Source organism: Phascolarctos cinereus, unplaced genomic scaffold (assembly GCF_003287225.1).
Source record: "Phascolarctos cinereus isolate Bilbo 61053 unplaced genomic scaffold, phaCin_HiC Scaffold_726;HRSCAF=1367, whole genome shotgun sequence".
NCBI lineage: Eukaryota > Metazoa > Chordata > Mammalia > Diprotodontia > Phascolarctidae > Phascolarctos > Phascolarctos cinereus.
The window spans coordinates 417,005,094-417,027,224 of NW_027556098.1; the positions used below are offsets into that span (position 1 = coordinate 417,005,094).

General features: G+C 39.5%; 1 protein-coding gene across 1 annotated transcript in view; it reads left to right on the forward strand.

Moving 5' to 3' along the window:
- Positions 1-17,304, forward strand: part of LOC110219986 (uncharacterized) — a 39,254-nt gene extending 21,950 nt beyond the window's left edge. The window contains 4 exon segments of the mRNA XM_021003806.2: positions 8,057-8,183; positions 9,661-9,756; positions 13,204-13,885; positions 13,887-17,304. Of these exon segments, the coding sequence (XP_020859465.2) occupies positions 8,057-8,183; positions 9,661-9,756; positions 13,204-13,885; positions 13,887-15,690 (2,709 nt within the window). The 3' untranslated portion in view covers positions 15,691-17,304.
- Positions 17,305-22,131: the final 4,827 nt, after the last annotated feature.

The window sequence follows — 22,131 nt, forward strand, 5'->3', positions numbered from 1 at the left end:
ATAAGATATTAGAATCATCCAACACAAGCAGAATTTCTTTTTCTTTTAAAAAATCTTGGGGGCAGCTAGGTGGTGCAGTGGATAGAGCACTGGCCCTGAAGTCAGGAGAACCTGAGTTCAAATCCAGCCTCGGACCAAACACTTGACACTTACTAGCTTTGTGACCCTGGGCAAATCACTTATCCCCAATTGCCTAAAAAAAAAAAATTTTTTTTTTAATTTTAGGGCTTGTGCAGAGAATTATTGGGGACAGTAGAGGTAATTAAGATCTTCTCTCTATTTTCCCCACAAAGCAAATACTTTGGAAATGAGTTGTTTTTGTGGTAATTCATTGGTCATGTTAGAAAAATAAAAGTTAGTCTAGGTACAAAACTTAAATATCTAAAACGGGATTTATTGAAGTCACAAAAAACTGGGCCATGGATGGTGAGGGTAAGAATATGGCTACTGCTTGCAAATAAAGAAATACAACCATGATCCTTTTTACAGGCAACAATTCCTCTCCCTCCCTCCCCCTCAGCTGCCTTATGTTAAATAGGTGACCACACTTTATCATAAGGAAAGGGAAAAAGCAGCAAGAGATAAAGACTTCGAGAAAGGGGGTTTGAAGTACTTCTTTAATAATACTGTGCTTACGATTAGGTGAATTACTTGGGAATACAGAGTGTAGATATGTGCACTTATATTAACACATTGATATCTTATGTACCTGTTTTGAGCATTAACTGATAGAAGATTTTTTTTAAAGGACTCTCTTCCTTCAAATCAGGATAGGCCATGAAAATTTAGCAAGAAATAAGAGTTTACCAAGAAGGGTTAAAAAAAAAAGTTCTTGCCCTCAGGGAGCTCACTTTCTAACAGGGGAAGCAATAATAAATAACTAGGTACACAGAAGATACCTGCAGAGTAGATGGAAGGTACTGTCAGAGGGGACACTAAAAGCCAGGGTGGGGGGTGGGGTGGGAGTCTTTGACTAGGGTTGGCCTCCTGAAGAAGATGGGGGTTGGAATGGAGACCTGACGGAAGCCAGGGAAGCCATGAGGCAGAGGTGAGGAGGGCGGGCAGAGGCCTGGGGGACAGCCAGTTCAAAGCCAGAGAGGTGAAAGAGGGAATATTGTGTGTGTGTGTGTAGGCCAGTGTAGCTAAATCATGAGATGAGAGTACTTCTTTAGCATTCTGTATGCTTACTTTTTCATCCCTTTCAAATCTGGAAATGATGTATGTACATTTTGAAGGTATCTTTGGTGATAATATGAAAAGAGAACTGGCAGAACTTCACTGATAATATTCCAGTGTAGACCACATAGTTATCATTTGCTTTGGTAAACCAAAATTCAGTCTTAAAGGCTTTCTTCCAACAGGGTAGCAGATTCTGACCCTAGCCTATCAGCATCTAAGTACTAAAAGGAAAAACTAATCAAATCACTGGGAGAAATAGAAAGAAAAACTTTAACTTTTAATAGATGGGAAACTCCTTGTGATCCTTTTAGACCTAGTCAAGTCTAACAGAAAGATAACCAAGAAAGAAGCTAAGGACCAGAACAGAATTTTAGATATTAATTCATCTCTGGTGGTTACTGAATGGGACTAAAAAGGAATATTTATCTTTCTTAGAACTGTGCATGACATTTTTTTTCTAAATTGCCAAAGTGAAAAAGAATGCCTGATAAAAAAATTAGAAACTTTCCACTAATCACATGACAGCAAAAAAGGTAACTTTAATTAAATAGACGAATATTTACAAAGATATAATGTACCCAGTTTATCAAAACAATAGAAGTTGGAGCTAAGATGATATAGAAGTCAAACAAACAAATACCAAACTTCTCTGAACAGATCTAGAAAGTGGATCATCCTGATGAAGAAATCCAAAGAAGGCAGAGTAAGTAAATTATACAGGAAGGGGGAAGGCCGCGGGGATGGGGGCTGGTTCAAGGAGGGAAGAATAAGCAAACATATACAGTTGGGTACAGAAATTCCTCTTACCCAACAGGGAAGTTGGAGGGAAAGAGATAAAGAGAAAGGGGTGTGGGGATAATAAGAGGGAAGGTAGATTGAAGGAGGCGGTGGTCAGAAGCAAAATGACTCTTAAAGAGGAGACAGAGTAAAAAAGAGAGAGATAAGTATAATAGTTAAAAATGTGAATGTGAATGGGATGAACTCACCCATAAAAGAGAAGAGGATAGCAGAATGGATTAGAAACTAGAATTGGACAATATGATTATTTGAAATATTTGGAACAGAAGGGTGCCCATAGAGTTAAAATAAGGGGCTGGAGCAGAATATATTATGCTTTAGTTGAAGTAAAAAAGGTAGGAGTGGCAGTCATCATCTTGGACAAAGCAAAAATTGATTTAAAAGAGATAAAGTGTTGTGATTGAAATTAAGGTAAACTGAGGTAGAAAGTCCTGAGCGTGTTTGATTTATTAGTAAGGCTAGCAATTACCAATAAAATGGTTCTTTTGGCTTCTCAGTCAGCCAAAAGACCATGAGGTAGTGTCGCAGGCTCCTGTGTCCCTGACAGTGTTTATTTTCTGGTGAGTATGAGAGAGAAAGATATACGCAGACCAGGGGGTAGTGAGTAAAGAACAAGCTCCGTTTATTGATCTGAGGGTTAAGGTTTTTATACCCCATTTGTGGGAACAGAACCCAGAGTGGAAAAAGCCAAGTATCAACAATAATTTTTCTCATGGTAACAGTAACTGAGAGGACTCCCCCTTGAATCGTCTCCTCGCTTCCCAGTTATCTATCAAGGTCTGTTGAAGGTCCTTCTGTTCTCAAGGGAGAGGCAGCGCAGGGGAGGGGTCAGAGAGCCTGCTTTCTGACTTAGGTGGCTCTTAGATTTTAGAACAGGCTGGAGGAAAAACCTGGCCTGGCCTAAATCCTCAAACCATCAGTGCAAGCCCTCAACAGGTAGGGTTTACTAGCCTTTATGTAGTTATGAGAAGTACAAGAGAACAGAGAACATTTGCATCACAGATGGAAAACAATATGATGGGTTATAAAATGTGAAGTATTAGGGATGATGGGGAAAAAATATAATTAGATGTAAGTCTGGGATGCAAGGCTAGCAACAGCCCCTCTTTTCATCTTGTTGCTGTGGAAAGCTCATTGATAGTATCCACCTGCATGGCTAGTTAATGTGACAGTGATGGCAGACCAGATTTTCTGGAAGGATTGCTGAGATAACAGACTTCCTGGAGCCCACCTGCATCTTGCAAGGCTTGTTAGTGAGATAACAGATCCCCCTTAATTGTATGTGGGTATGCAAAGCTTGTTAGTAAGATAATAGGTCTCCTTTAATTGGGCATGGGTAGTAAGATGTGTCGAGATAATATATTTCTTTAAATTAAGGTGATTTATGGGACAGCTTAGCTCAGAGAGGAGAGCTGAACTTCTGAACTTAGAAACGTGGTTTAGGCAGTTACAGAATAAAATCAATTACAGAATAGAATCAAATAGAAAACAAAATTAATATTTTATTTTCTCAAAAGGAAAATACAATTAATTGAAAAGTATTATAAGAAATGTATTAATATCAATACTGAAAATATGTGCACCAAATGGCATTAGGAAAAAACTAAATTATAAGATTGAAGTAGTAAAACTATAATAATAGAAGATCTCAAATTACTTCTCTCAGTCTAGACAAATCCAACCATAAAATAAACAAAAAACAAATTAAGGAGGTAAATAGAATTTTAGAAAAGTTAGATATTATAGACCTGAAGAATATTGAATAAAAATAGAAAGCAGTGCATCCTTTTTTCAGCTATGTATGGTATCTTCACAAAAACTGACTACGTATTAGTGCATAAAAATCTCACAGAGGCAGAAAGATTAAGTTCATCTTTTGCCAACCGTAATACATTAAAAATTAGATAATGAGCTTTTGAAGTATAGATTAGAAATGAATTGGAAACAAAATAACTTCATCCTAAAGAATGGGTGGGTCAAAGAGCAAATCATAAAAACACTAATTTCATTCAAAGTAATGATAACAGTGAGACAGCATACTAAAATATGTGGGATACAGCCAAAGAAATACTTGGGGGAAATTTGTATCTCTGAATGCTTAATTCAGTAAAAAAGAAAAAGAACAGATCAACAAATTGGGCATGCAACTAAAAAACTTAGAGAACCAACAAATTTAAAACCTCAATTAAATACCAAAATAGAAATCCTTAAAGTCAAGAGAGGTTAACAAAATTGAAAGAAAAAAAATTGAACCAATAAATAAGACTAGGAGCTGTTTTTTTTAAAACAAATAAAATAGACAAACCTTTGGCTAATTTGATTTTTAAAATGAAGAAAACTGAATTACTGGTATCAAAAATGAAAAAGGTGGTTTCACAACAAACGAAGATGAAATAAAAGCACTTTATTAGGAGCTGTTTTGCCCAGCTATATGCCAAGATCAACGCAGGAAAACCTGTTAACACTGGAGTCTCAGTGGAGGCCTTTCCCATAGCACTACAGCACCCTGTAGGGACAGAGAAGGTCCCAGTCACATACTGGGGCACTGGTACAATGACAGGTACAGATTAGTAGCTTTGTTGGTCACTACCCAGCTCAGGGTCACAGATACTGTGTAGAGTGAGACCTGTGCAGGGGAGTGGCGTCCTCAGGTTGGGAGGCATGGGGCTATGCGTGGAGAAAGGGGGAAATTCAGACATCAGCAGTAACAGCTGCAGTGGTGTGGCTCAAAAGGTCTCCCTTCCAGCATCCAGCACATCCTGCAGAGGAAAAACCAAGTCAAGAAATACAGGCCAAAAGGGAGTCTGTATTTCTACCACTTTGAACAAACAGAACTTTCCAGCTGGCTGAGAGGGACTGAGTCTAGATGCAGTCTATTCTTGCACAGACCCAAACCCAGCTCAGGAGCTTGCAGAGCTCAGACCAGGGCGCGGCAAACAGATTTTGCCCTGGATCAGACTGAAAACTTGTGGGTCCCCAACCTGTTTCTGGAATCCTGGTATAACACAACACTTAATATACCAAGAAAGCAGGATCACTTTAGACCTTCCTTCCATAAGTTCTGCAAAGTCCAGCCCTAACCTCAAGAGTGACATATCAAGAAGTTGGCTGGAAGAATGGGCAAATGAAAAAAGAAGCCTACCATAATCTATTAATGGTGGCAGGGGAAGCTCAAAACCAAAACAAAGAAGGGAATGACTCCAAAACATCTACAAGCAAAGCCTCAGAGAAAAACAGAGCTTGGGCACAAATTCAACTAGAATTCTTGCAAGAGATGAAGAAAGGGTTAAAGAAGTGTTCTCATAAATAGAATAAGAACGCTTCAGGAGAAAAAAATGGAAAAGAAATGAGAGCTATGGAAGGAAGAATTGGAATAAAAATACAAGAGGTACAAAACCTTGCCCAATCAACTTATACCTTGAAAGTTAAAATAAACCAAGGAGAAGACAGTGACTTCATGAGGCAACGAGAAATACGTCAAAAGCCTGAAAAAAAAATAGAAGAAAATGTAAGGTGTGTCACAGTGAAAACAACTGACCTGAAAAACAGATTGAGGGAAAAAAATGTAACAATCTGAATATCTGAATACCATGATCAAAATAAAGAGCCTACACATCATATTTTAAGAAATGTTAAAAGAAAATTTCTCTGATCTCTTAGAACCAGAGAGTCAAGTGGAAATAGATTCCCCCAATCACTTCCTGAAAGAAACTCTAAAATGGAAATTCCCAGGAGCATCATAGCCCAAATCCAGTTTCCAGGTCAAATTAAAAATGCTGCAAGCAGCCATAAAGAAAGAATTCAGTTACCAAGGAGGCAATCAGCATCACATGTGACTTAGCAGCTACCTCTATAAAGTAGTGGAGAACTTGGGATATGATATTCCAGAGGCATAGGATATGGGCTTATATCCAAGAATAACTTATCCAGCAAAATTTAAGCATGATGCTACAGGGTAGGGTCAGGGGAAAGGAGAAAAGCCCTTCAAATAGAGGACTTCCAAGCATTCCTAGTGAAAAGACCAGAGTGTATAGAAAGCGCGATTCAGACGTGGGAATGAAGAGAAACATAAAGTAAAAAAATTAATGAACACTGATAAAAGGATGAATTGCTGACATTCAGAGGTAGAGAGATGAACCCCATCATCATCATCAGTCATATAGTGAATCCAATTAGACAAAACCTTGGAGTGATTCCATTAAATCTTGGTGATCTTAAGAGTGGAAAGAGAAGGGAAGAGGAATATACTGGGAGAAAAGGGAAAGGACAGTTATAGGAAATGGTCTCACATAATTGGGGATACACACGTAGACGTTGTTGCAGACCAGTTGCGTGGCACATAAAACCAGTGTGGTTGGTCCAAGCTTAATTAAGGGATTTACTCACAGGAGCCCCTGCAGCAGCACCTAGTGATGGATAGCAAGTAGCAGGGCATACCCATGGTGTCAGTCCATGCTGAGGCTTTGTTTCTTAAGCTTTGGATATGTTTTGTTTTTGTTTTAACTAAAACTGGTTAAGGTGGGGAATGAACTAAAACATGTAGGATGTGGCTAAAGTACTAGGATGTGTGAATGTTCAGCCAAGACAGAGTTGACTAATGGTCTGCCACACATCATTCTTGACCTAGCTGGAATATTTATGAGTTTCTTTCCCCTGACTGCAGTTGTAATCCATTTAACTCATAATGTTCCTAACAGCAGCCATGATCCATTTAACCTATAGATATCTGTACATACAAGGAGGAGGGGCAAAGGAGAACAGCTGACATGTGAACCCCTCTTCTGAGCCAGCGGAAAAGAAGGAAGAACGTGTACACAGAGCTGGGTACAGGCATACACTTCATTGAACAGGGAGATAGGGAAAGGGAAGCAGGGGGGAGGGAAAAGTAGCTACAATACAGCCCTTCTATAAACCTAGGTCATATGTTACCAACCAATACACATCATATCTGTGAAAAGAGTGGGCTTAAATTTGAATGCAGTAGTAGTGAGTCACACACGTGACCAAAGCAACTCATGACTGGTAATGAAGAAAGAACAATGCCCATCCTCTCCTATTGGAGTCCTCACCAAGCTCCTCAGATACAGCCTCATTTCTGGGTAGCTTGTTCAGCTGGGTTCCCAGGGTCTGTTGCTCTTTGGAACTAAACTTCAGTTACTAGCATTAGCTCTCTTTTGATTGAATAACTGGGTCTTTTTTTTTTTTTTTGGTGAGGGCAATTGGGGTTAAGTGATGTGCCCAGAGTCACACAGCTAGTGAGTGTTATGTTTCTGAGGCCTGATTTGAACTCAGGTCCTCCTGACTCCAGGGCTGGTGCTCTATCCACTGCGCCACCTAGCTGCCCCTACTGGGTCTCCTTTTAAAGGAGACTAAAGTTCCCACTCCTTGAAGAATCTTTAGAGTGACTTCTCTGTTAATATAACAAATATGATGATTATGATAACAATCATAATAGCTGTGTAATTATCTAGGATTTTAGGGTTTGCAAAGCACTTCATATGTGTTATCTCATTTGATCTGTATCTTTCTGGAATGAGTGTCCCTGGTATTTCAACCATGCCTTGAACTCTCTTAAAATGATTCTCTGACTGCTAGACTGTTAACTTCTAGGTGAGTAGCTCTGATACGAGATACCATCAGTAAGAGGTTCTTGACCTGGGGTCTACCACTTCCTGAGGAGTCCATGGATAGATTTCAAGGGGTCTATGCACTTTAGTCAGAAAAAAATCTACATCTTTGTTTTCACTTATCTCAAAAATTAAGCATTTCTTTCACTTATTTAAAGATGTGGTTTTGAGAAGGGGTCCCTCAATTTCAACAGATTGCCAAAGGGGGGTCTGTTATACAAGAGGTTAAGAAAACCCCCGTTATAAATGATCTTGAGTAATAACATAAAACCATACGCTCCCACATCTGGTACAAAGTTCAGCATATAGTAAATAGTTACTCGACAGATATTTTATAGAACACACTGAAACCCTCAACATCAAGAACCAGTTCTTTTGTGTTCTTCCACCTTCACATATCTCTCCTGTTGGTCCATATGAAAGAAGAGCCATAATCTGTTTTACTGTTTCAGGAATCAGTAACATTCAAGGACGTGGCTGTGGACTTTACTCAAGAAGAATGGGAACAGCTGGACCCAGCGCAGAGAGACCTGTACAGGGACGTGATGCTGGAGAACTATAAGAACTTCATCTCCTTGGGTAAGGACACTGTTCTTTTGTCACTCAAGAGTCTGTTTACTGGGGTGCCTTTGTGTTGGCATTTGTTAAAGATTATGGAGTGTCCGGAGTGCTGAGTCATTTTTATTGTCCTGGTCTTTAGAAGACAGAAGAGGAAGAGTCCAAGCTGTGTGTCGGTGAGCTTGCTGTAAATTCCTGGAAGGATTCCAGGATATATTTTTAAATAAATGGTTGGTAAACTTCTAAGAAAGTAAATGGTGATCACAAAGAATTAGCATGGTTTTATCAGGAATGGAGAATTCTAGGTTAACTGTCCTTTTTTCCTTTGGCAAGGCTACAAGAGTGGTACTTCAGGGAAATGCTGAATATAGTTTACCTATATTTTCACAAAATCTTTCTTACTGTCCTCATGGACAAGATGCAGAGATATACAGTAGATAACTAGGTAGATTTTGAATATCTGGATCCATAGGATAGTCATTACTGGTTTGGTATCATCTTGACAGGAGGTCTCTAGTGAAATGTCTCGGGCATCTTTGATGTTCAACGTTCTGTTGATGTTTTGGGGTAAAGGCTCAAATGTCATGCTTATCAGATTTTTCAGTAACACAAAGGCCAGTCAGGTAGAAGGGGTACTTGGTGCATGACAGAGTACAGATTCAGAAAGATCTCAACAGGCTAGAATGTTGGGCAAAAGCTAATGGAATGATATATAAGAGGGATAAATTTAGAATCTTATGCCTGGGTTCAAAAAATGTCAGCTTCACATGAACAGGGTGGGGGAAGACAAGATGGATGACTGTTTCTCTGCAAAAGAGTTTGATGTAAGTCAGCAGTATGACATAGCAGTCCTACAACGCAAAATCTGTCTTTGGCTGCATCAAAAGAAGCTTAGTGTGTAGAATCTAGGAGATGATAGCTCTGTGGTACTCTGCTCTAGTCAGACCCTGTCTGGAGTATTGTTCTAAGTTCCTTATAACTTATTTTAAGAAATAAATCTCTAAGATTGAGTACCCAGAGGAGGGCATCCTGGATATAAAGAGCTTCATGTCACCAAAGGGACTGGTCGATGGGACAAGACATGTAAACTGTGAGAAAGAGGAGACTTGGGATTGGGAAATGGGTGAGTGGGACATGATGGTTGTCTTCTAGGATTTGAATGACTTTTCCTGTGAAAAAAAGATTAGAATTTTTCTGCTTGCTGCGTAGGGCAAAGCAATGAGTGGAAGCTGCAGAATCAGAGTTTGGCTCAAGATAAAAGGAAATGTCCTAACAATTAAAGCTTCCAAGAAATTCAGTGCAGTTAATATATTCCCCCTCACCAGATGTCTTCAAACAATGTTGGATGACCACTTATTGGGTATGTTGCAGGTGGGATTTACTATGATTTACATTAGATGGTATCTGTTGTCCTTTCCAACTCTGAGAGTCTGTGATGCTTAGAATTCTGAAGTGAGTCTGTGTTCCTAACGATTTCCATATCTCTTCACATGATCAGGGTTTCCCGTTTTTAAACCAGATGTGATATCCCAGCTGGAGCGAGGGGAAGAACCGTGGACATCAGAGACAGAAGTCTCATACATCGTTTGTCCAGGTACATAAGTGAAAACCAGGCAGACAGCAGTTGAGCTGCACAGTAGAGCACCTTTGCAATGGACTAGATCTCTCCTCAAAGACCCCCGCTTAGGAGGAAGGGCCAAGGAAGGTCCCTCATCTGCCTTTGTTGTTTAATTTCAGCAAGTCAAAATGTGTTCTCCAGAAGTCATTTTAGAAGGGCCGCAAATCCTGCGTGGGTTATAGTAGTCACTTTTTAAATGCTTATTGACTGATTGCCATTGTTTTACTACTGTGTAGGGATATAGCACTAGACTGTACCCTGAGTGCAAGTCTAAAAATTGTGAGGCATTTTCATTCCTTAGTATAATTTTACATTCTCCTTGCAAAAGTAAGGCACGTTACCCACATAACAATTAATTAGCAATGCGTGATATGTCTATATCGTGTTCAAAATGTTGGGATTTGAATAGCTGGGGGTAGGTGAGTAAGGCATTCTTAGCAAGAGAAATAGAATGAGAAAGGTTATGATATGAGAATGAGCAGATATTATGTGTATTTGAGGGTAGAGAAGAGTCTAAGGAAACTAGCTTTTCTAGAGCCAATGGTCCTTCTTGTTGAGCAGTAGGATATAAAGCAGACTACATAGCATGGGGTGTGATCATGGCAACCTTTGAAGGCCTCCCACAGTAATTTTGACATCCGCTAGTCTGCATCATGTTAGGAAGAAATTGACCTTCTGATCAGGCAAATGATTACTATGATGAAAATAATAACAAGGAAAGGTAAATGCATGCCATTTGCATTGTAGATAAGATTGATAGTTAGGATCCTGGTTTAGTAATTCATATGTGAGATGATGACGGCCTTGATTCTAATCCCAAACAGCTTTCACTAATCCCTGTTCATCCTCTAATGCTTCTTTTCCACTCCACCATCCCTTCCCATCCCCTCTATCCTGGTTTCCCTTTTTATCTCAAACACACAATCCTGGATCCATTCTGCTCATTGTCTGTGTTCATCCTTGATTTATTTCCCTTAGATTTTAAGTCCTTATTAAAAGACTCTTAAAAGCCTCACCTTTCACTCCCAGTATAGGAATGGCAGATATTCTTTGACATGTTAGCAGCCAGAGAGTACAAAATTGTCCCTACCACCAAAATAGGAGAAGAGATATATAGTACTGGTCTGTTTCACAGGGTGAAAGAGAGAACAGTCCATTGCCTAAGAGCATATAGATCCTGTCGGGGAAGGAAAGATAGAGGGTTAATTGAGTTTGTTGTCTCTCATTTCATTGAATTATAGAATCTAAAGGACCTTGATGGTCATTGGATACCATCTCGTATCCAAAAGGAATAATTTCTTCAATATCCCCGTCTGATTTCAGTTGGAATGATTCCAGAGGTGGCAAAGTAATTATTTGGTGAAAGTCAGTTCTGTTTGGAGACAGCTCTGATTATTAGAATGTTCTTCTTTTATATTTAGCCAGAACCTACTTTCCTGTTAGTTGTACTTGTTTGGTCCTAGATTTCTCTTTGATAGCTACAGGGAGTAAGTGACATATCTCTGCCTTATGATAGCCCTTCAAGGAGTTTAAGGTAGCCATCTTATTTCTTCTGAATATTTTGCTTCCTCATGTCAACCTCCCAGGTTTTTTCTCCCATTACACATGAGATACTATTTCCATACTTCTCACCATTCCAGTGGTATTTCTGTGACTACACTGCTCTTTATTAATGTCCCCCTCAAAATGTCTCCAGAATTGAATGTCAAAATCAAGATGGTTCTGAATGGTGCATTGTATAGTGTGAGCATAATTTTCTCTAATCTGATGACTTTCCATTTAGAAATGGAGCCATTTTTTAATGGCTACAGTGTAACTGTTGGTTTTCATTCATTTTGTAGTTAGCTAAAACCTCCAGACCTTACAAACAAACTCTCTGTCCAGCTAGGTCTCTCCAATCCTGTTCTATTGACATTTTGAACAATTACATTTGTTCTTCTTAAATTTTGTCTTACTGGGTTTTTTTCTTCTCTTCTCGCATGTTAAGACTTTTAAGTATTCTTGATTCATTCTCTAGTGTATTAACTATTGCCACAGGGCAGCTAGGTGGCGCAGTGGATAGAGCACCAGCCCTAGATTCAGGAGGACCTGAATTCAGATCCGGACTCAGACACATAATACTTACTAGCTGTGTGATCCTGAGCAAGTCACTTAACCCCATTGCCTAAAAAACAAACAAACAAAAAAACTATTGCTCACCCTTGTGTGTGTCATCAGTAACATTGATGTATGCCTTTTATGCTTTCATTAAACGTGTTGAAATAAGAAGGTAAAGGACAGGGTGAAAAGTATGGAACTCTGAGGCATGACACCAGGGATTTTCCCTACCCGTTGACATCGGTCTGTTAATGCTCTCTGGTTAAGATCATTCATGCATCTGTGAATTCACTTTGTAGAAAACTGACATCCAAACCACATGGATTTATCTTGTTCTGAGTGATTATTTGAGAGACTTATCAAATTCCTTTTTGTTACTGAGATTCTTGATGTGTATAGAACCTTAGATAGATAGCAAGTCATAGTACACAAAATATTGGCCTTGAACTCAGGAAAATCTGAATTCACATGCTGCTTCTGACATTTATGAACTCTGTTGTTGTTGCCAAGTCACTTCACATCTCTGCTTCAGTTTCCCCAAATTGGGGGGATAGTGATCCCTGTAGCACCTATCTAGTATGTTGATTGCAAGGCTCAAATGAGAGATAAGTAAAGCACTGGACGAACTTTAAGCTTCTAAAACTTAAAACTGCACTGAAATCTTTGGAACACCTTGTAGAGTTACAGCTGCTATTATATGTTTATCCTTCATCCATTCTAGAAATCTTAGGAATAAATGATTAAGTTTGGTCTCTCAATGTGCCTTTCACACACATTGGTTATGCAACCTTGGGCAAGTCAGTTTACCTCTGGGCTCCCTAGGACTGTAATTTGTCTGACTTGTAGTTCCTTCACCCAGGAGTTCCCTATAACAGTGAAATAACAGGTAAAATCCCTGTCTGATTCCTATCTTTTTAGTTCTTTTTTTTCTTTTTAAAGATCTCTCCAAGTATTTTTTAAACAGTTTCTTGAATTTTGCAGAGCTTGGCATCAGGCTTAACAGCCTGGAATTTCCAGAATCAACTTGTTTCTCTTTTCTGAACATTTAAGCATTTTCCCTCGAATTACTAACAGTTGTTCTCTGAATGCATCTTTAAATGCTTTCATTACTCTTGAATCTAAGTCATTTAGTCCCTGGAAGTTCTTTTCCTAGTTCTTCACATGTCTTGGGCTTCAGTTCTCTCTTACCAGTATTTATTTTCCTTTTTCCAAATTGGTAATCATTTTTGCTCATTTAAGAGTCAGAATCAAGAGCTTAATCTAAGCAGTTTCCTTTCTTACAAAACAAAGAACCGTGGATTTTGATGCTTTTCTTGTTTCTTTCAGATTCCATTATTCAGAAGACAAGGTGTGAAAACTTGGACTGGATTCAAAAGCAGGACATTTCTCTGGGAGAGTCATCCAAGGAGATAATCAGAAAGCATTATCCCTGGTCTTGCAAGTTGGGAGGAGCATGGGAATATGATGTCAGGCAAGAGAAGCAGAAGGGCAACTGGAATAGACAGTCCAAGGAAGTTACACTATTTCATGCAAAAATTAATGACGAGTTGAATATTAATGAATGTAGTACATTTGGAAGAAGGTTTAGTCTAGCATCAATCATTGTTCCACCACAGAGGGTTCCAATAGGAAAAATTCTCCATAAATATGATACACTTACTAAGAACTTCAAACAGTTTTCAGAACTAAATAAACATAATAGAATACCCTATTCTATTTGTAAGTATAGTAAATGCAGGAAGCCCTTTACTTACCACTCAGACCTTATTCAGTACCATAGAATACATACTATAGAAAGACCATATGAATGTAATGAATGTGGAAAATCCTTCACCAATAATTCGATCCTTAGAAACCACCAGAGAATTCACACTGGAGAGAAACCTTATAACTGTAATGAATGTGGGAAAGCCTTTAACCAGAGAGGTCACCTTACTGAACATCAGAGAATTCATACGGGAGAGAAACCCTACATCTGTAATGAATGTGGGAAAGCCTTCAGTAACAACTCAATACTTAGGAGCACAGAGAATTCATACTGGAGAGAAACCCTACAAATGTAATGAATGTGGGAAAACCTTCAACCAGAGGGGCCATCTTAATGAACACCAGAGAATTCATACTGGAGAAAAGCCTTTTGAATGTGCTGAATGTGGGAAAGCTTTTAGTCATAGAGTATATCTTACTCTACATCAGAGAATTCATACTGGAGAAAAACCATATAAATGTAATGAATGTGGGAAAGCTTTCAGCCAGAGGGGACATCTTACTGAACATCAGAGAATTCATACTGGAGAGAAGCCCTATATCTGTAATGAATGTGGGAAAGCCTTCAGCAACAACTCAATTCTTAGGAATCATCAAAGAATTCATTCTGGTGAAAGACCCTATAAATGTAGTGAATGTGGGAAAACCTTCAACCAGACAAGACATCTTATCCAACATCAGAGAATTCATACTGGTGAGAAGCCTTTTGCATGCACTGAATGTGGAAAAGCTTTCAGTCATAGAGTATACCTTACTCTACATCAGAGAACTCATACTGGAGAGAAACCTTATAAGTGCAATGAATGTGGGAAAACTTTCAGCCAGAGGGGGCATCATACTGAGCACCAGAGAGTTCATACTGGAGAGAAACCCTACATCTGTAATGAATGTGGGAAAGCCTTCAGCAATAACTCAATCCTTAAGAATCATCAGAGAATTCATACTGGAGAAAAACCTTATAACTGTAATCATTGTGAGAAAGCATTCAAACAGAAGAGGCACCTTACTGACCATCAGAGAGTTCATACTGGAGAAAAATTTCTAAAACGTTTGGAAAGAGGGAAAGCTTTAAGCCATAAGGCCAGGCTTGCTCTACAGAGAATTCATGCTGGTGAGAAACCCTTTGAATTTAACGAATGTGGAAACACTGTAAACCAGAATTCAAACCTTACTCTACACCCAATAATTGATACTGAGGAGAAGCCCTTTGAGCATAATGAATCTGGGAAAGTGTTATTCCAGAAGGGACACCCTATTGAACATCAGAAGAGCCATACTGGGGAGAAATTCTTTGCATGTAATGAGTGTGGTAAAAATTTCAGCAAAAGTCTCTATTTGATTGAACATCAGAGAATTCATACTGGAGAGAAATCCTTTCAGTGTAATATATGTGGGAAAGACTTCAGCCAGAAGGGTCACCTTACTGAACATAAGAGGATTCATACTGGAGAGAAGCTCTTTGAATGCAGTGTGTGCAGGAAGAGTTTTAGTCATAGGACATCCTTTATTAATCATCAGAAGATTCATTCTGGAGAGAAACCCTATGAATGCAGTGAATGTGGAAAAGCTTTCAGCAATAACTCAAGTCTTTGGAATCATCACAGAATTCATACAGGAGAGAAACCCTTTGAATGCAACGAATGTGGGAAAGCCTTCAGCCAGAGGGGACACCTTACTGAACATCAGAAAATTCATACTGGAGAGAAACCCTTTGAGTGTAATGAATGTGGTAAACACTTCAGCCATAAAACATCCTTTATCAATCATCATAGAATTCATACTGGAGAGAAACCCTATGAATGTAATGAATGTGGAAAAACCTTCAGAAGTAACTCAGTCCTCAGGGATCACGAAAGAATACACACTGGAGAAAAACCCTTTGAGTGTAATGAATGTGGAAAAGCTTTCCGTCAGAGGGGCCACCTTGCTGAACACAGGAGAATTCATACTGGAAAGAAACCCTTTGAATGTAAGGAATGTGGGAAAGCATTTAGCACCAGCTCAACACTTAGGAAACATCTTTGTAAGCATCTTTCTAAACTTTAAGCATTAGTCATGACTTGTTTGAAAGTCAGTATTGAAGGGAAATCCCTATAATTAGGCTAAGGGATAATGTTGGCATGTGCTTCAAAACTTATCAGACATCAGAGACTTTATGCTGGATATTAACTAGGGATGTAATGAAGGAGGAAAAATTTGCTGACTTCTCATTGCTAAGTACTGGAGAGTCAATATGTCAGTTTATCACTAGGTACAAAGCTGTTTGGTGCTTTAATAGAGCAAAATAATTTTGTTTTCCTTTATGCATCCAGTAATATGTTAACTGCCATCAGGCAGCAGTAACATAGTGTTAGTCAATACAACAACTTGTGCTAGTTCCAAACTAATGCTTAAACTATAAGATTTCCAAAAGAATCTCTTTAATGAAAGTACTAAGGTGTTATTCAAGGGGAAAAAATTCATTTGAATACCTTTGAAATAAAGGATTGGAAGATAGTGGGAAAATTGCCCAAGATAACTTTTTGCCTGAGATACGAAAATAACATGTGAAACATCTCATTCTGGAAGTTTCTCTAAGATCCATATTGATTTACCTTGGATGTGAATGGGTCCAATTTATAGCTACTACTATTTTGTATTTTCGTCTTGGGTAGAAATATAGAATGTCATAGCTGGAAGGCCCTCCAAAGTCATTTAATCCTACTTTACTGTTTTGTGGGAGAGAATAATGTAAGTCAGGAAAAGGAGAATAAGGATGAAATTCCATTTTTTAAAATTTCTGTTTCCTATTGCAAGAGCATGTGAGAAATTCTAGGAGACTTCAACCTGAGGGGTGGAGGTGGGAGGGGAGAGGCCTAGACCCCTTGGGGAGAGCTGACTGTAAGAATTAAGGTATGGATAGAAAGGGCTGCCGTCATAACTTGGGTAGCTGCGTTTCCATATGGTTGTGACTAGCCTTATTAGACTATGGCATAAAAGGAATACCAGGTTAGATGTTCATGGGCCCTGAGATATTTCAGGTTACCAACACATTGACCTAGGGACATCAAGGTGATAAGATACAAATTCCAGATGTTGAAGCAAAGTCTTTATTACCCCTTAGGTGTCCCTCCCACTTCTCTCTCAATCATAGGGTCATTTTAATTAGAGCTGGAAAACCACCTAGAGATCATACGTTCAAATCTCTCACTTTACAGTTGAGGAAGCTTAGGCCTAGAGAAGGGAAATGACCGACCAAAGATAATAGAATTGATAAGTGGCCAAGGTCAGGTTCAGACCCAAATGTTGTAACTCCAAATCTTGTGCTTTTTCCCACTGTGCTTCCTGAAGATTCCTCCCCAAGGCCGCTCGTCCTCTGCTTTGTGCAGAGTCATTAGAATGCTTGACTTGGAGCAGGGAAGAGCTGGGCTTGACTTACCTCCAGAGTTTAGTAGCTATTTGGCCATGGGCATGTCATCCGACCTTTCTGACCCTGTTTGCTTATCTGTGAAGTGAGAGAATTCCTGCAGTACCCATTTCGCAGGGTTGTTGTGGGGCTTAAATGAGGTCATATATGTAAGATGCTTTGCAAAATAATATATGTCAGTTATTGTCGTAAACCATAATCGCTTGCTCTACTTATATACATCCCAGATACACAAATAAACCTTTTGGTCCAGTTTTCTTTGTCCTTTATTATGATGCCAAAATTCCACCTAATCACGGATGGCCTCCTACCCCTTGAAGTAATCATCAGTAGTTATTGGCCCAAGTTAAGATCTGATTATCTCTCCATGTGAGTTTGACTGACAGATCCTGTGGTATGCCTGTTTTCACTATCCACATCTGGCATAATTGTTGGGAGATTTGTTAAATTCGTCTGAATCTGTAACAAGGATTCTGTGAATCCAACACAAGGCTAATAAGAATGAATAGAGGTGACCACCTCTGTAGTCCACTTCTGTGCCACTAGTATAAATACATGGACATAGTGTGAACTAAGTGCTTTTAAGCTAATGGACCACACTGTTGATCATGGTCCCCAAACTGACCAGGAATGGAGCCTTAGAAGATAGTCTCTTATCCTGTTAAGATTTTCTACCTATAATATATTAGCTGCTAAGGAAAAAAATCAAAAATGGAAAGGTATGGAGAGAGGAAAGTTTTCCAACAGAATATTTGTTTTACACCTGGGCATTATGGCATGATGCCTCCATATTTCTTGGCGGCATTCTTCACCCAGCTCCAGTGTCTTTACATCGGAAGCCACAAGGTCAAGGAGAATGGAAACTCCTTGAAGCCATGAATTTTATCTTTCCATCCTCAGCATCACCTCTTTGCCATTATTTTTCTTCCTCACCCAGACTTCTCTTAAGACACTCAGTTGTGCCTTTAATAATAGGTTGTTCTTGTCCTGGTTCTTCTTGTTAGGCCTTTTCTGTCTTCTTTCGGATACTTGTGTTATAATCTCACCATTATCAGCAGCTTCTTTCTGTTGAGTGTTTTAATTGATGCGCCACTCTCAGTGGACCCGCAGCTGTACAGAAACGGGGGCATTGCAGCTTTGTTCGCTCAGAGTGAGACACTAACAGCAAGTGAATTGGAATGTGTGCCTTTTACAAATTAGCTGTGTACCATTTCTTCACATGAGACCTGGGAACATGCTACAAAGCAGCTGGTTAAATGAAGGTGATTTGTTAAAGGGAATGTGTATCACCCACTAGAAGAAGAAAAAAAGTATGCTTGTTAAAACACAGCTAGTTACGGGAAACAAAGGGTGTATATATATGTATGTGTGTGTGTATATAAATATATATGTGTGTGTATATGTATGTATCACTGGTGACATGAGATGGAGTGGAAATTACTTGAAGCAGTTGAAATCCTTGAATCATTTACAGGCAGTAAGAAAATAAGGAGGAAGTCAGCTGCTGTAAACCAATCCTGCAGTTTTTGTCTTTTTTTGAAAAGAAGTCATTATACACTGGGATTATACATAGCAAAGGGTAAATTAGAATAATATAGAATTAATCTAATTTTGACAATTTACTACTAACACTATCCCTTCTTTCATACCATATTTTCTTTCTCTTCATTCATCTTTAAATTCTCTGTCACTAATATACCTTATTCTATTCTTTCTGGTTGGGTACTCATGTCCTTATTCCTACCTATGCATTTTCATCTTCTTCCCACTGGATTATCTCATTACCCTCTTCATTTTCTTTCCCTTTTCACATTTATTCATAACATGTTTGCAACTCTTCACAAAAGTTTTGTGTCCCATGAAACCTCAGATTTTGGCTAGCCTATTTCCTGTCTGTTTAGTCAGCATACTAGCTTTATTAAAAAAAAAAAATACATGCAGCATTTACAGCCCACACCAAAAAGGCCATGCCCTCCAGGCACTCCTATTTGAGGATGATACTGTCACTGTATTGTATCAACGTTCTGAAATACTGTAGAATCTGCTACCTTGGATTCATAATCACTCAAAAGACTGGTGTAATAATCGACAGGAAAAAGGTAAATGAAATAGGACTGTTGCCCAGACTATGGATAGTCATTTGTATGGATAGTCAGCTCATCCATCCGTCCATCCGTCCATCTTAGAAGCTGCAGATAATGGTCTGGGTTCACAACTGAATAGTAGGAACAAAGTGAGTTGGATTACCTATGTAAAGTTGCATAATTCTTTTAGTGACCCTTAATTTTTCTCTCAAATGAAGGCCCCCCTCTCCCCTCCTTTTTAATGCCAGAATCCTTCTGGAGATGATGTGTAGGGCCATGAGTCACGGAACACCGTCTTCTCCAAAGACTTAAAGTCGCAAGGCAACAGAAAGGTTCATCATCAGTGCGAGCAGGCTGCTGCCACATACAGACAAGGAGCTGCGCAGGAATACATGCATCAAGTGTCAGAATTATGCAATCAAAAATAAGATGACTGGTCACATAGAGCAAGGGAAAAGTCATGGCCAGGAATTAGCAGCTGATTGGACATGGAGGCTGTGGGGTCTGAAAGAACGAGGAGGCAAGAATGGCAGCTTGTAAGCCTGTGTGGCTGGCAGAATGGTGGTGTGAGGGCATGATGAAGTCCTGAAACTGGACAGAAGCGGTTGTCCTGGTAGCCTCTTTAAATGGAGGATCTGGAAGGGGCTCTCTGATATCTTCCCTCTCCCCTCCCCACATTCTTTTTAGTCAGGGAGAGGTAGGCCCTTCAAGGGGCAGGGGGCACTAAGAAGGTATATATACTTACGATATGCCAGGCACTGTGCTAAGCTGGAGATGCAAACAGAAATAGAAAGATAGTCCCTACCCCAAAGGGGCTTACACTCTAATGGGGAAAGGCAACATGTAAAAAGGGGGAAAATATGAGGGGAAGGGGAAAAACAAAGAGAATGAAGGTATCCAGCACCAGGGCATAGTAATGAAAGTGGAGGAATGAAGACATGGTTGGCCTGGGCCTCCTAATTAAAATGGAGATTTCGAGAAGAACCAGCCAACCTGAGAGGGGCTGAAAGGGCAGGAGTGTACTTCTATGTAAGAGGGCTGGAGTGAGCTTCCAAAGTGAAGAGGTTTCTAAGGCACGGTAGAGAAAATCGTAAAGAATAGGTGGGGCCAAGAACAAGTCATAAGAACAATCAATTTCATCAAAGACAATAATAATAATGAGATATCATACCATATTTTGGGGATGCAGCCAAAGCAGTCCTAAAGGGAAATTTTATATCTCATAAGACTTTCAGGAATAAAAGTGAGAAACAGCAGATAAGCCATTGAGCGGGCAATTAAAAAACTAAAAAGACAATACATTAAGAACTCATTTAAACACCAAAACACAGAAATCATAAAAATCAAGGAGATGAACAAAATTTAAATTAAAAATCAATAAAACCAGCAATAAATAGATAAACCATTAGCTAATTTGATTTTTAAAAAGAAGAAAACTAAATTAGTTTCAAAAATGGAAAAGGTGAATTCACAATCATTGAAGAAGAAACAAAAGAACTTACTAGGAGCTATTTTGCCCAGTTATATGCCAAGAAAACTGACAATCTAAATGAAATGTAAGACTATTTATAAAAATATAATATGTCACAACAAGAAATAGAGGATTTAAACAAAATATTTTTAAAAAGTGAACAAGCCATAAATGAACTAAAGAAAAAGACCCCAAAGCCAGATGGATTTATAAGTGAATTGTTTCAAACAACTGAAGAGCAATTCATTCCAATACTATATAAACTGTCTGAGGCTGTGCATCATGGCAAGAGGAGGTCCTGTATTCCATACTAGGACAACCCCAGAACCATACCAGATCACCACACTGGGGACAGTTTACAACTGGCAGCTTTGTTGCCTGCTACCTAGTTCTGGGTCAAAGATCAAGGGAGCACTGAGAAGAGGACCAGCACTCATGGTGACATTCTCAGATAGGGAGGCCCTTTGTATTGAGAAAGGAGTAAATTTAGAAGCAAGAAGCAGAGGTATGGCTCAGAATATAGTAGCAGATAAGGGTCTTAATGCCAGGATCTTGTCCAGCCTGCAAAGGAATAACCATGGCAGGAATCCCAGACCAAAAAAAGAGCCTACAGTGCTGTCACTCTGAACCAATGGAGCTTTCCAGCTAGCTGGTGGAGCTGAGCCCAGCAGCATCCGTGGCTCAGACCAAACTCAGTCAGAAACTAGCACAGCACAATCCAAGAGGGCAGCAATCAGACTTTGCCCTGGAACAGAGCTTACATTTAAAGCTAGCAAATCCCCAGCCTATCCCTAAAACCCTGAATAATAAAATACTCAGTACCCCAAGAAAGCAGTGAGAGGACCAGCCCAGAGCTTCCCTACAGAAGCCTGACAGAGCCTAGCCCCACCATCAGATCAGAAATCAGAAAGCAGGCTGGAGAAATAAGCAAACAAACCAAAAAATAATCCCACTATAAAGATTTATTATGGTGGCACAAGCTCAAAAGAGAATGACTCCAAAATAGCCACAAGCATTGCCTCAGAGCAAAAAAACAACACCAAGACTTCTGGTATTGGGCAGCTAGGTGGTACACTGGATAGATCATTGGCCCTGAAGTCAGGAGATCTTGAGTTCAAATCTGGCCTCAGACACATAACACTCACTAGCTGTGTGACTCTGGGCAGGTCATTTAACCCCAACTGTCTCACCAAAAAAAGAGAGAGAGAGAGAGAGAGAGAGACTTCCAGTATCCCGACCCCTCAGTTCTCTCCGAGTTCTCTCCTCTCTCTTTTCTTCAACTTGATCCCTGGGTGAACCCATTCAACTGTACTCTGTTCCCTTCTCTTGAATCCCTATCATATTACTGATTAGCCCTTCATCATGTTACTGATTACGCTCTCCCCAGCCTCAAACTTGGACCACTCCCACCATGCGCCCCCTTTGCTGCTACCTGTATGCTGCTGCATGAAAGTTGGGAAATATCACACGACCAATCTGAGAGGTCTGCTACAAATTTGTGAAACCACCTCAACCTCATTGTGGTG